The sequence below is a fragment of the Phlebotomus papatasi genome, chromosome 2 (genome assembly GCF_024763615.1).
Source record: "Phlebotomus papatasi isolate M1 chromosome 2, Ppap_2.1, whole genome shotgun sequence".
Lineage (NCBI taxonomy): Eukaryota > Metazoa > Arthropoda > Insecta > Diptera > Psychodidae > Phlebotomus > Phlebotomus papatasi.
Window position 1 is genome coordinate 99359092 of NC_077223.1, and position 15184 is coordinate 99374275.

Consider the following 15184-nt stretch of genomic DNA (forward strand, 5'->3'; position numbering starts at 1 on the left):
CCATTCAAATTTCCGCGCGAAAAATCTTTATTAGATCTTCCCTGAAATTACAATAAATTTTATTTAGTTTTTTCTTACAAAAAACAATTCTTTTACACATTCTACTGCTTTTCTAAAATGGCTCGGTGTGCGTTGATAAAATATACTGAGATTCACTGTTTTATAAAAAATACGTAAAAAAATGGACGGAATCCGGACGGAATACTATCTCATGTTCCTAAAACATTTTAAAATTTCATTTCGCAGCATCTCACGGATTTGGTGCTGCAAGAGATACAAATCTTATTATGTACATCATGCAACTTTCTTATTGCCTATTCTAATCTTGGTACTTCTATCAGATCTACTTTAGCAGGAACATCCTCCCTGAGAGGATGCTGAAGGCGGTGATGAGTGCAATAAGCATGCGATTTATCGTCACTTGACTCCCACCTGCCAGGCAGTCCGTGATCCTTCTTGCACGCATAAAGTCCTTCCCTACGTACTTGTCGTACCGCCTCTCTTCCGGACTGATCACCTTCAGTTGCCTCGTAGCATCTTGGAAGATTAAATCATGATAGGGCGGGTAGGAGTAGAACATGCTGAAACTGCAAAGACATTGAATGCATAAAGAAATTTTGTATTAGCATTTTGACAAAAAAATTGGGAGAATGTCGATAATTTAGACATTTTCTCAGATGGCGCCACAGTCTTGCAGAAAGAAAATTTACAGGGTTGACAGTGCAAGTGCAGTGTCTCCTGGGTAAAAGGAGGCCTGTGTATCAGGTTTGCACCCTGTTGTCACAGTAACCTGTCAGCAAAAAACACAACAAAGAGCCTCGGATGACGAACGGATTGCACCGGAAACGACCTACGCGAGACAATGGACAAACTGTTGCTTCAACCGCTAGTCCCGGGGTCGGAGGGCACCAGAGTAACGGAAGAGGCTCTGGAGTGACATCAGGTTTGACAAGCCTACCACAACGACAACGGCACTTCAGAATGGCTACATGGAATATCTTTTCACTCACAGGGAAGCATCAGGAGCTTAAGAGCGAAGCAAAAAGATTCCAATTAGATATAATTGGTATTTCGTCCACTAAGCAAAGAGGTAGTGGAACTGTGGATCTTGAGGAAGGGTGGCAACTTTTCCTGTCCGGAGTGGCACCGGAAATGTCTGCACAGGCGGGTGTGGGGATACTTACAAGCCCCCGGCTGTCAGACAGGGTATGTGATGTCTGGACACACAGTGGAAGAGTAATGGGTATCAAGATCAAACGTGAGAGATCTTCCCTGGCGGTGCTGCAGGTGTACGCACGGAACGCATCGTCAGAGTACCCAGCTTTCCTAGATGAAGTGGAGGAAGTCCTGAATAAGGCATCTTCTGAAGCGGATTCAGTTGTATTGTTTGGGGATTTCAATGCCCATGTTGGTGTTGACTCTGAGACATGGAGGGGTGTGATTGGGAAGAACGGGGATAAGAGTGAGAACCCGAACGGTAAAATGTTGCTGGATTTCTGCGCAATCAAAGGTTATTCGATCATGAATACCTTTTTCCAGCACAAAGAGATTCATAAATACACCTGGGAAGACACAAAACGAGGACTTAAGTCAATAATTGACTTTGTCCTGGTTCCCGGTGTTGATAGAAGAATTGTCCAAGACGTTCGAGTTTTTAACAGTGCTAAACTGTCAACTGATCACCACCTGCTCTTTGCAAAAATTAACCTCAACGAAGACCCTCCCGCTCTACCTAAGGGTAAGAGCAAAGTGCTTAAATGCATTAGGTGGGAGAGTCTCAAGAAGAAAGACGTTGAGGAAAAATTTGTGAAGGGCATACAGGAAAGGTTTGAACAAATTCCACAGTCTTCCTTCTTGTGGCGTTAAGCGCATTAATGTGACGAACAATGTGAAACGGTCATCTTGGTGGGGAACACCGGGAGTAAAAGAAGCCGTTGGAGAGAAAAAGAAGGCTTACAAGTTGTACATACAACGTAAGGATTCTGATTCTCGTGATCGTTATGTTAAGGCGCGAAAGGCTGCAAAGCTCGCAGTTAAAGCCGCTAGAGAGGAGGTGTGGAAAAAATTCGGTGAAAAGCTGGAGCTTGACTACAGGACGGCAAACAAAACTTTCTGGCAAACAGTCCGAAGACTCCGAGGGAAGAAGAGCAATTCCATCAAAGGAGTAACATCCAAGGAAGGAACTCTTTTAACCAAAGAGGAAGAGGTCTTAAGTCAGGTATATAGGATACAGAGACTGTAGTAGCTGTGTTCGTGTAAACGGATCCAAGTCGGAAGGTTTTCAAGTGGGTGTTGGACTGCGCCAAGTGTGTTTTATGCTACTGTGTGTTTTATCACCATTATTGTTCATAATAAACATGGACAAGATTATGAAGCGCAGTCGGGGGCAGAATGCGATTCGTATTGGGGATTTCAGTGTGAACCATCTCCTCTTCGCAGATGATTTGGTTCTTTTTGGATCTTCCGAAGAAAAGCTTCAGCGCGCACTTGACCGATTTGTAAATGTGCCGAAATAGGTATGAAGATGAACGACAAAGTCGGAGGTAATGGTGATTTCTCGACAGCCTGTGAAATGTACCATACATGTTGATGGAAAAGCATTGACAAAGGTGGAGAAGTTCAAGTATCTCGGGGTGTTATTCACGAGTGATGATAGGTTTCACACCGAACTATCGTCGCGAATCGGTCAAGCTTCTGCAGTAATGAGGGAGCTTGGTGGAAGCGTGGTGAGAAAGGCCGAGCTCAGCCGTTCGGCTAAGTTATCGGTTTTCAAAGTTGTGTTTATTCCTATTCTCACCTATGGTCATGAGATTTGGGTAATGACCGAAAGTATAATATCGCGAGTACAAGCTGCCGAGATGAGGTACCTTCGGGCGGTTAAGGGAATCACTCGTCGAGATCGAGTGAGGAATGTAGCCGTTCGTGAAGAACTAAGAGTCGAGGAGCTGCTTCTTCGGGTTGAGAGATCACAACTTCGGGGAATCAGTGGCGCAATAGGCAAGACCGTTGGCTCTTGGGCGGATCGATTCCCTGGCTCGACTTACTGTTGTGAGTTCGAGTCCCGCCCGGTGCAAAGATCTGAATGTCTAATTTAGGCAATTCATGTGTTAATAACGTAATACAATGCACCGCCTACGCCCAACAACTCCGGGAGCATGGAAGAAGCATCCACAATGCAGGGAAGGCGCTCCTGGGCGAGTCTACAAACGGACTAGCAGATTCTTCTAACACGGGATATGGACATTGTAAAAATGATTACCTTTGTAATGAATATATCTCGATACGATTAATAATAATAATCACAACTTCGATGGTATGGACATGTTCAGCGCATGGATAGAAAAAGATTCCCCAGAAAAGTTATGCAAGCCATTGTGAGAAGTCGTCGACCTCGAGGCAGACCTAGGACAAGGTGGCTGAATCAAATTCAGAATCTTGCCTTGGAACACCTTCGGATCGAACCTGAACATCTTCCTGAAGTGGCGGAGGATCGACAAGCGTGGGCTGCTAATTTGGATGTCATGGGCCCGCGACCCCAATAAGGATAAGCGGTTGAAAATGAATGAATGACAGTGGAAGTGCAAAAACTTACCTAAAAGCATCTTGTTCCTTCCTGCCGTAGAATTGCTGAGCGTACGTGAAGAGATTGATGTAGGCATTGATCTGTGTCTCATTGTACCCAATCCCACCACGTGTAACTACTGCATTAGCCTTCACTTTGCCCAGATTGCAGTGATGGTAGTCATTGAGACGGCCCCGAGTGCCATCGGGACAGAGAAGTTGGAAGTCATCATTGAGGGTGTTCCTAGCCCACCATTCTCGCCTTTTTCCGCCTGTATTTTCACTGACTGTAGTATGCTTAGCGAAGGCCACGTGCCCTCCACCTTCCACGAGGCACCTAAAGGCTCCAGTGTGTCCGTAGTAGTCTTCGGAAGCATCCCGACGGCAGTATCTGTAACTGACGCCATGACATAGATCGCACATGTTATCATAGGGGATTCCGGTGTTGTATTCAGCACTGAGTGCACCAGGAACGCAGGATTTCGAAAAGTATTCTGCAGCTGCCCGAATGCTATCGCATCCATAAGGTCTGATCCAGCCGTTAGAAATCAGGTAAGCCAAAGGATAGACCCATCCGGCGGCTGTATTTATTCCAGCATGGCAGGTGTACTTGCCTTTCAAGTACGTCAACTCGGTATCCGGATCATCCTCTTTCGCAATAGCTACAACGTAGTATTCAGGCTCTCCAAGATTGTAGACCTCCGATAGGAAGGGAACCAGTTCGTACGTCAATCCTCCAGTGTACACATCACTAACATCGAGGACAGCAACATCTGCTGATCCCGAAGCAATGGCTTGCATACAGTTGATATGCGAATGTCCCTTGTGACAGATCATTTCGGGTTTTATAAGTTGAGCCTTAAGAGCTGTTCTCATCTTCACGCACTTCTCCATTTCGGCGTCTGAAGTCACACAAAGCGTCATTCTACCAACTGGACACATCCTAACTCCAAGAATGATCTCCAAATTATCTCCGAGGTATCCAGCAAAGTTTTGATCAACTTCCTTGATGCTGGCAAATGTCCTTGCTGTATCCGAAAACATCAGATTTAGTTTCGTTCCGTACCTCGACGAATCAAAGAGTTCAAATCTTTCGTAAACTTGAGTCTGGTTGTTGTCATCCTGGTCCGTTTGATTCCTCACACCGAAGGGATTATCGTAGTAGCCGAAAGGACGTCTTGTGGTTGTTGTTGTCGTTGTTGTAGTTCGGAAGGGGTCATCGTATCCTCCAAATCCTCGATTTGAATCATAGCCTCTGTTGGGATCGTATCTTCCACCTGCTCCTCCAAATCCGCCGCCTCCTGCTCCTCCAAATCCACCAAAACGATCGTTGCTGTAGGGACTTCCGAAGTTAGTGTTGCGTCCTCCGTAATCATAGCGATTTCCTTGATCCGTAGTTGAATCAAGAGATGATTGGGTGTCACCTACAGGTTTGGTTGAATAGAGTTCGACGCTTTTGAGCAGGAAACGTTCAATGTGTTTTCGTTCTTCTGTTGTTTTAGCTGAAGATACTACAACGGCGTCTGCAGGTACAAGGCCCCAGTTGCATTGACGATAGTCTCCCAAAGGACGCTTCTGACCGTCTGGACACAGCAGTTCAAAGCGATCCTCTGTTAAGCTCTCTGAAAAATTTGGTTGTAGTCTCATTAGCTTTTGAGGAAAAATGCACCACGCAACCGCTTTAGCAACGGTTCTAAATACGAATACGTTTTAGCGGTTTTAGCTATGCTTCTTTTGTAATCTTTCCGGTATTTGCGAAAACGATTGACGCAAACAAGGATATTTTGGCCAGTCGTCAAATTAGATCCGATCAGTTAGAATGCTAACGGGTAAGACTGCTACAGCAAGATGTGTCAAATTTTCAACCCAGGATCAAAAATACAATTTTTCTGCATAAATTCCAATCATAATCTATCGAAGATCATTAGGACGAAATACCTAAAATTGAAATGCATAACTTCGATCTGGCAAGAGACGTCGCGGCATTTATGTGGGAATGAATTTGGAATGATTTCACTGGGAACGTAGTACCCGATCAGTAGAACAAATATTATTATAGAGTTCTGTTCAAGGGAGGAGACGTGATGAAGTTACAGAGTACTGAATTAAACCATTTATTAAATTAAAAGGAGAGTTTTCCCTGGATATCCCCCTTTCCCAAATCCTACATGGGGGCTCAACCGGGATGGGGGTAGAATATTGCTGGGAAAAATAAAAAAGACGTGGAATTTTGAGGAGGCCGATAAAAAAAATGAGTGGAGAAAAACGATGAAAAATTAATGAAAAGACGTGATATGAAGTAGAAGACGTAAAAAGAACAATTATAGGTGAAAAGACGGTGCAAAAGCACAAGAAGTGAGAACGAAGAGTTACAAGAAGACGAAAGACCATAACTGCGGAAGAGTTACGAAGACGAAAGACGGCAACTGCTGAAGAGTTACAAGAAGACGAAAGACGGTAACTGCTAAAGAGTTGTAAGAAGACGAAAGACGGTATCTGCTGAAGAGGTACAAGAAGACGAAGGATAGTAACTGCAAAAGAGTTACAAGAACACGAAAGACGATAACTGTAGAACGAATGACGAAAGATGAGAAGCTTTAAGGAATTGGTTACTTGCCTTACCAAGTGTGGACTTGTGAAAGAATGTGAGAAGAGAAATTTGCCTTGCAATGGGAAGAAAAAGGATCTTGCACGACGAACTGTGCAATACGACGAATTATTGGACTTTTTGACGAAGAAAGGACTTATCAGTCAATGCGTGAAGAGAAATTTGTCTTGTCATGGAAAAGAAGAAGAGCTTGCACTGCGCATTGTGCAACATGATGAAGCTTTAATTGATTTCCAGAAGAGTGAACTAAAGATCAATGAAGAAAAGGGTGTCTCAATGATTCTTCAAGTGTTGGTACAGGACAAACATGAAGATGAAACTCTAAATATGGAGAATACGAAGGAAGAAATCTTTGATGATGACAATTGGATTATGCAGATTCGATGTGACGAATATGTGAATGATAAGGAGAAATTGGTTGATGAAGCTGAAGCTAAAGATGTCTACGACGAGTATGAAGATGAAACTAATAAGACGGAAATGAAGATACAGCTGAAGACGAAACAGCGAAAAAATGGAGAAACTTTGAAAATTTCAAGAAGGAAGGACACAAGACAAGTAATCTACCGAAAGGATACAAGACCGTTAAACATTACCAAAATGGACAGAAGACGAAAGAAGAAGTGGGGAGTGATCTTTTCATGCTTGGGAATTGCTGTAACACCATGCAACGCTGGAGACTCGATGATTGCTTTTGATGATGATAAAAGTTTAATGAGGATTGACTCTGAAGTTGTCCGGGGGTCAACTTATTGTCAGGAAGGGCCGTGTGGGAATGAATTTGGAATGATTTCACTGGGAACGTAGTACCCGATCAGTAGAACAAATATTATTATAGAGTTCTGTTCAAGGGAGGAGACGTGATGAAGTTACAGAGTACTGAATTAAACCATTTATTAAATTAAAAGGAGAGTTTTCCCTGGATATCCCCCTTTCCCAAATCCTACATTTATTTTAAACTCAACAGTTTGCTTCTTTGCAACCTTACATAAGCAACAAACTAACTTCAATTTAGTAGTTACTAAAGGCCTATTAGTCTACTGCCTTGTCTTTCAAAGGCATTTGAATTTCTATTTCATGAGCAAATTTCTCAAGTCTCGCTTTCACAAATGTCACAGCACTGTTTTCGCCCTGTTTTCATGATGTATTTATTTATTTAAAGTCGAACTGCTTTTTAAACCGTGCATGTTTTAGAGGCATAATAACAGGCAAAAGGTCTATGCGTTCACCGCCGTCCTAGCGTTGGTGCCCAATCTACTCCAGAGCCAAACGGTGGAAATGCTCCTTCTCAGATTGTATGCCAGGGAGGAGAGAGTACAATATAATTAAAAAGCGAAGGAAAGATAAAACTGAAGAAAAAAGAAGAAAGGCAGTCGCGGCATTAGAAAAGCTTAGATCAATTGCTGTTTTCTCTCTCTAGATAGTGTATTCCAGAGAGATACTCCCAATATGAAAAGTGAGTTATGGAGAATGCGGCTCAACGATCTGGCCACGACGAGACAAGAGGACCTAGCGGATGAGCCAGGAACGAGAAACTCAGTTAAATATTTAGGTTGCTTAGTGATCAAAAATGCGAGAAATGAATTCAGTGGCACGTGACTGTAGGAAGTGTGGTAAGGATTGTCCTAAAATGGAGTTCGTGAAAGGAGAAACGTGGTCATATGGCCGAAGATTAAAATATATAAAGTAAACAGTTGGTGAACGTTATTTCAAGGTGTCGCAATGAAGCTTTATCATATAAGAAGAACAGTTCAGCAGCATAGGTAAATAAAGGACTCAATAAATAAATGTATCGGAAGCTATCGATCGCAACTGTTTTGTAGTATTAGTTTTTCTAGACTTCACCAATGCGTTCCCGTATGACCTGATTTCCTAGAAACTTTTAAATCTTTGTAAATTAATCTCTTACGTAGTTTCGCTTATCCGTTTTTACTTTAGTGAACGTTGACAATTTGCCAAATATGCTGACGCTGACCAAAGATCTTCGTCTGTCTCTCAGTCTAAGGCAATTGACCAGGGTCCTATACTCGTTTGCTCGTATTATTTATATGCGGATGATGTGCAAGTGTATGTGAAAGATGATACTTTCAATCCTTCCAATCCTTTATTGGCATTTGAACTTATGAATGACAAACTAGTGCTCATCGAGCACTAGTTGTTCATGACTGGACTTCTACTAAATCCCGAAATGTCCCAAGCCATTGTTATCTCAAAAATGTTGTCTGTCAGTCCTTCATGCCCTCTCATCTTTCATGGAGAAATTATTCAATATGCTGATCAGATGAGGCACCTTGGTATTGTGTTTAACAAAACTTTATCTTAGTCTGATCATGTTACTTCCATATGTAGTAAAATTAATCATTTCTAGTGCACCCTTGGACGCTACTAGGGCATCAGACCTTATGACACTTGCCTGATCTTGTCATGAGTGGTTTTACTTCCAATTTGCTCTTATGGAGCTGAGCTCTTCTTGGAAGACTGGTTAACATTTGTTTTCAATAATTGCATAAGATATTATATGTATGCGCTCTGGGTCCTCGTGACCACATTTTTCGTCACAGGGACGTTTTTGTTGATTGTGATTTGTTATCCTTCATTCAAATGCGTGTTTTTTTTCTGCACATCTGCACCGTCTGATAACAAGTGGTTGCCTTGTTTTCCTTTTGACGAAGGAAAACAATCAATCGGCTGTTTTTCAATCAGGTGCAAAATTTTGTTGACAATTTTCACGTTTGATTTTAAAGCAAATTTGTTAAAATTCGCTGTAGTTCCTTTTGTTTTATTTTGATTCATTATATTTGAGCGCTTTTTGTGGAATTTACAATGATTTTGATGCCCAAATCTCTTGATAATTTGGATTACATTTTGCCCCATATGCCCGTGTGAGAGAGACTTTACTGTATTATGGTTCGGGGATTTATAGTTCCGCGAGCTTCGCAGGATACGCTTATTAAATGAACACTCTTTGTCCTACTACTCTTTAATAATCCTCTGCCCCGTGATGCTCCTGTCTCTCAACAGGAATTCAAAGGTATTTCAAGCCTGGGCTTGGTCATTAAACTTTCTAACTAAGTATTGGACTTTATTTGTTTTCTTATAATTCTTTTCTTTTCTCGTTTTCTTTTATGTTTTTTTCACTATCTAAGTTTCTAAGTTGCTTGTTCCCTATTTATATTGCTTTCTAAAATCTAAATAAATTAAATGAATTGAAATTGAACAACTGCTGATTTTTAAATCAGTTTTAAATATTTTTTTCTGTATTTGCTTGTAATTGCAGAGAACATTGTAGGTTTTCTGAAGACCGTTTGAAAACGATCTAAACAAGAAATTCTATTGAGCCGTTTTCAAAAAAAAGTTTTATTTTATTTTGATAGTAGCTGAACGTGAATTTAGACGGTAGTCTTCATGGACCTCCTTAAATCTTCTAAGTTTAAAGGGGTTCAGGCAAGAAATTGGAACTTATGGCCTTGTTTTTAAACACTTAGACTTACTAAATATTTAAATTTTGACCGAGGTATATTTTAAAATTTAAGCATTAGTGCGAGTTTCCAGAATAATTTGGATTCGCTGATCAGGTATCCGTTATCCGTATCTCCGAATCGTTTTCCTTCAAAAATCTTTTTATGGTGATCGCTTGGGGTAAAAAGTAACATAAATCTTAACTAAAAATTCCGACTATACCAGGGATCTTTATGATATGATAACTTTTCGATACTATCGAATCGATAGTATCGATCAATCTATATCTGTTAAATTAAGTGAATGTTAACTTTTTATGGATTGTCGGGCCATTTATTGAAATATTCTTAAAAGAATGAAGCTATTGATAAACATCTATATTGGATATGGGAAGTGCAACTATCGCTTAAAGTTTTCAGAATCGATAGTCGATAGTATCGAAAATGAGTTATCATGTCACCCCAGGTTCCTCGCTTATTTTGGCTACAGAAGTCCTTTCGAATTCACTATTTTCGTAAAAAGAGTATCCCTAGATTTAAATTTTCTACTTACTGAACTCCCTGCTGCTGACCATCTCCTTCACGGTGGTATGCTTGAGGAAAGCTACATCTCCAGCCTCTAGAAGACATCTGAATGCACCTTCGAAACCAGCATATGGATCCTGAGCTGTACATTTTCCTCCAGGAACGACCCCTGTGCACAGATTGCAGAGTTTGTCCGAATTGTCTCCAATTGGGTTATTTTTATTGACCAAGGCATTAACTGCACAAGATTTCCCAAAGAAGTTAATAGCGGACTTAACATGGTTGTTGCAATCAACTATCTCCATATCGCCTTCCGTCAGTAACCGATAAATAGGAATGGTCCATCCAGCCTGACTACCAACGCCAGCGAAACAGGCCTGCTTCCCGCGCAAATCCCGAATCGCATAAACATCGGAAAGAGTTCCGGTTTTGATTACCGCTACTGCAAAGTAGTTCTTGAAGCCGCCCTCGTAGGTTTCCTGGAGAATGGGAACTAGGGAATTGTATCGGCCAGCTTGGAAGACTTCACCAGGATCTAGGGAAGTTATTGTGGCTTTGTCTTGGTCAATTAGGATAATACATTCGTCTTTGTCAAAGGCTTGGTGGCAGGAAACATTGAAGAAGTCCTCCTCGAACAGGGCAAAATCCCTCTCAAGGGCCATTGAGAAATTTTGGCATTTAAATTGTTCCTCTTGACTGGTTGTGCACCAAATCATCTTTTCCATCTTATTTTCATCGTAAAAATGATGATATTGAGCTGCAGAGAAAAAATTCCGGGAATGAATAAGTCTCTCATTAAGATTTTGACAATGGGCGGGGTCAGTATAAGAGTTTGGATTTTAAGCTATTCTGCCCAAGTAATTGCAAATATAGAAATTTATTTCTATGGAATCCTACAATAATGAGCCAAACAAAAGGAATTGATGAACTTTATTGAGGAATCTCCCAGGATACTCAAGAAAAACATGATGTCTTATTGGAAGGAAATGGGCAAACAAAACAATGCAATTTTGCAATGATTTACCTTCAGCAGGAGACCAATATGTGGAAGTAAGGAATGATGTGGTCACAATTAGGGCTAAGGCACGAAAATAAAACATTTCTCAGGACGGAATTTTAGGGAAACATGAAGAAAACACAATAAACACAATTTTCCGTGACGCACCCACTTGCGCACCTGTCACAAACTGTCAAGAGCATTTCTTGGGACATTTGGGACACTCTCACATTGTGAGGTTATGTTGTGTCCGGCTGATTGATTTGCCGCCAGTAGGCCGGATAGGAAGTGTTTACAAACTTGTTGCAAGTTTCTTGAAGTGTTATCGATTATCCCAAGATCCCATGGATCTCATGATAATGCAACACTTCAAGGAAGTGCAGCAAAAAGAATACCAAAGAAACATTTTTGGTCATTCGAGCCGTATAACAAAAAAACATATTTGGGAGTTGTGGGGGGACTTTATTTCATCAATTTGTGTCCATTTCAGAGCCAGAGTCATCATCATCAGATTCATCTGAGTCATCTTCATCCCCAGAAGACTCATTTGCAGAGTCACTGTCGCTGTCTGAACCAATCCATTCCATTTTATTAGTTTTGTCTTCAATTATTGTCTTCCATTCGGTTGGTTTTTGCAGGTCCAGGGAATAGAAATCCCCCAGGGTAATGTCTTTAGTGCCTTCTTCGAGACTCCCCCCAAAGAGGAAGAGGGTTCCTTTGCAAACAGCCAAGCCACAGTGACTCCGAGGACCAGGTTCCGATGTTGCACTTCCTGAAAATTTCTCTCCGGACTTTGTTTTCTTTCCTGCAACTGTAACGGTAAAGGCACCAGCTGAGGTCATGACTTTCTCCTCCATGGCTTCATCGGTTGCTTGAGACTTTCCCGGCTGAGCAATTGCAACTTTCCTCCAGACACGATTCTCAGCATCAAAGGAATGCAATTCATTGCTGAATTGTCCAGTAATGCTTTCTTCATCCTCTTCTGTATCCATTACTCCACCGAATGTGTAGAGCTTTCCATTTGGGGCTACAACATAGCTCACTCCACTTCGAGGTGGAGGACGCACTCCGCCCATCTTGATACTCACCCACTTCCAGCTGAGCCCCTTGGGATCGTGTTTATCTGGCGTGAGGGAATAGGAATCCCAATGAGTTATACCCCTGTCAGCATCTTTCTTCATTGGGGCTCTGCTATAGCCACCCCAGATGAGAATGGAACCACTGGTGGTTGTGGTCATGCAGCATCCGGATCTTGGTGGCGGAGGAGCTACTCCAGCTACATCAATTTTAATCCACTTGTAATCTTCCAGGGAGAAGAAGTGAACATCATTGAAGTACTTGTAGCTGTGATTGTTATCGTGAAAGCCACCAAAGACAAAGAGACGCTTCTTCAGCAGCACCATCCTGTGTCCACTGCGAGCTGATGGACCACCAGATGCTGGGATTTTCTCCCACTGACGTTCCTTGATTCTGAACACCCAGAGATCACTGTAATGATGGAATTGCAATTGTGAAGGGCTTGAGTATTCTCCACCAAACATCCACAATTGCCCTCCATCCGTTGCTGTGGCTACCATTTGATGGCCAGAACGAGGAAGGGGTTTGTCTCCACCTCGCAGGACAGTCCAACTGTCCTTGGCAATGTTATACATGAAGAGATCATCATAGACTTCCGCCTTCTTGCCATCGTAAAAGTTCCCACCGAAGAAGATCAACTGATCCTTGGTCGGATGGGTGACTACAGTGAAATTGACACGGGGAGATGGTGCTGGACATTCAATTTCAGTTGCTGCTGTTTCCTTCTTCGTAGGATCAACTTTGTATTTAGCCAGGAGTTCCTCAATGTCAGCCTGATGAAAATTCCTGTTAATATGAAGTTACCAGAGAAAGACATAAACAACTCACCTCGCCAATCTTTGCCAGCATCCTCTTCTGCTTCAGCAACATCTTTTTCTCAGTTTTGAGGCTTGTCTTCTCAGCTCCCTTCATCTTCTTCTTATTCTTACTGTTTTTACCCATTTTTAAACTGAATTTCACTTCAAAAATCAACTATGAAATTTTCTTGTTTTGTTCAGTATTTTCCACGTGCGATTTTGTTTTATTTTGACGGCTGGATTTTGACAGGCAAGTTTAAAAAATGACCGTTGGTAAAATGGGTTGGCTTTTTGTGTCAACTTCCAGCTGGTTAAAGAGACTTTCTGTTTATAAAATTCACATGATTCACATCATTCCACGATATGGATATTACTCATTATACAAGGATTCTTTCTACAGATCTCTCCTGCTTCACAAAATTATGTACCCTAAGGCAGCCTATAGGCTGGTCCTATAGGGCCTTTAGGAATTATTAACACTTCGTAGAACCCTAACTAAAAGTGTCAGGGAAGGACCAAGTGGCAGCTGCTGCCATTTATCGGTTTTTACATAATATTTTGATATTTTTACATATATTTTAACATTCGGAGCCTCAGTCAGTTCTTTTCTGGTGTCTGAATCAGAAATTTTATCTCCTTGGGTACTCTATCTAAAGATTTCTAACCATTCGATGTTTTCATCTTAATCAGAATCAGAGTAGGGGAACGTCCCAAGAAACAATTTTTTCTTAATATAGTCTTGTAGAAATCCTTAAGCGATGCACTAAAGAACCAAAAATCTTTTTATTTGCTTATAACGCTCTTGGTTCCATCACTGAGATTACTATAAGTAAAATGGCGTACTCTTAAGGATCTTAACAGCGTCCTATTGGAATTTCAACAGAAAATTCTCACTTTAAGTTTTTTAAAAGTGCACTAAAAGACTTTTTTAATACTTGGTTCTGTAAGGCAGCTATTTTGCTTCTTGGGGTGGTCTGCCTTTGAATGCGGCAGCCTTTGAATGTTTCAATTTTTCTCTTATTTTTCAAAGCAAAAATTCTACTTTATGAACAATAGTTAATACTATGAACTATTTTCTACTAACTTCGCTTAACAAAATGGAATTTTAGTTTTGGGAAATAAAAGAAAAATTGAAGCATTCAAAAACTGACGCATTCAGAGGCATGTCACTTTCCCCCATAATTTTTCTTAATAATTTCCAAAAACACTTTCAATTTGTTCTTTTAAGGCTATTACACACTAACAATAAAGAAAATTACATCTGCAGAACGTCAAACTCCTATATAAAATGCATATGGCAGCAACTGCCACTTGGTCCTTCCGAGTGCAGTTTTTTTGTTTTTGCAATATATATTTACAGTAATATTTAATTTTTATTAAAAATTTTACAACGAAAAAATAGCCAGATAAATTCTGCACGCATTCAATCAGGCCTCCAGGCGAAATGATATATTCTTCACTATAAAAAATAACATTGAAAACTAAATTAGCAGCGGCTGCCACTAGGGTCCTTCCAAGTGTTAAAGGCCCTATAGGGCCTTTAATAATTCCCCATTTCTCTAATTAAAATTTTCTCCATTTTTTGGGTGTTTAATTTTTATTATAAATCCCTTCTTCCAATTTACAATCCAAGTAAAATATAAGCAAAGCTTCTAAATGCACTAAAATGCCACAATTTTCTTTTTTTTTAATATTAATAAAACAATTAAGTGAATAAGTTAAGATTCATTAGATATAAGTAGGTCTAACGCCATAAGAACTGCTTCCGCTGCCACTCCAATTGGAATCAAATCCACAGGCAGAATCAGAATCTGAATCTCCCATGGAATTTCCTTGAGGATGTTCTGAGAGAATATGAATTGGTGCTCTGGGCTGATTGGGAGTCGTTGGCATACTCTGACTACCGGCAACACTAACGGCTCCAGGAAGGACAGAAGAATACTCAGCATGGCGTCTTGTGCGTCTTTTCTTAGATGATCCTCCATTCTTTGGAGGAGGCATATTGGATGGATTCTAAAACATATTTCAAAAGAATATTAATTAAAAATAATTAAATATTGGGAAACCTTTTTGGAGAATAAATTGTTACGTGTGGAAGATTGTCAGCAGATCCCCAGCTCTTGTGAATTTTATCAAAGCGATCAACAACTGATGGATATTT

The 15184-nt window shown here is 40.9% G+C and overlaps 2 protein-coding genes across 3 annotated transcripts in view; both read right to left on the reverse strand.

The window, feature by feature from the left end:
• Positions 1–9: 9 nt before the first annotated feature.
• The window catches only part of LOC129800383 (melanotransferrin), a 49291-nt gene continuing 34116 nt past the window's right edge, over positions 10–15184 (reverse strand). The window contains exons 1-4 of one of the 2 annotated variants that reach the window (XM_055844725.1): positions 11177–11356; positions 10181–10909; positions 3593–5183; positions 10–587 (exon numbers count right to left, since the gene is read on the reverse strand). In XM_055844725.1, the coding sequence (XP_055700700.1) occupies positions 344–587; positions 3593–5183; positions 10181–10909; positions 11177–11252 (2640 nt within the window). In that variant the 5' untranslated portion in view covers positions 11253–11356 and the 3' untranslated portion in view covers positions 10–343. Of the gene's footprint in view, positions 588–3592; positions 5184–10180; positions 10910–11176; positions 11357–15184 lie in introns of those variants that run through there. The other variant, XM_055844724.1, reaches the window with a different exon arrangement.
• On the reverse strand, positions 11591–13273 carry LOC129800384 (kelch domain-containing protein 4). The gene is made up of 2 exons (XM_055844726.1): positions 13055–13273; positions 11591–12999 (listed from the first exon to the last, which is right to left on the reverse strand). The coding sequence occupies exons 1-2, from the start codon at positions 13166–13168 to the stop codon at positions 11620–11622; spliced, it is 1494 nt and encodes a 497-aa protein (XP_055700701.1). The 5' UTR covers positions 13169–13273; the 3' UTR covers positions 11591–11619.

Excerpts from the sequence above, each read along its gene's own strand:
- LOC129800384 (XM_055844726.1), bottom strand. The coding sequence starts at position 13,168 with ATGGGTAAAAACAGTAAGAATAAGAAGAAGATGAAGGGAGCTGAGAAG. Across the intron at positions 13,000-13,054 it reads TGCTGGCAAAGATTGGCGAG|GCTGACATTGAGGAACTCCT; the intron begins GTGAGTTGTTTA and ends AATTTTCATCAG.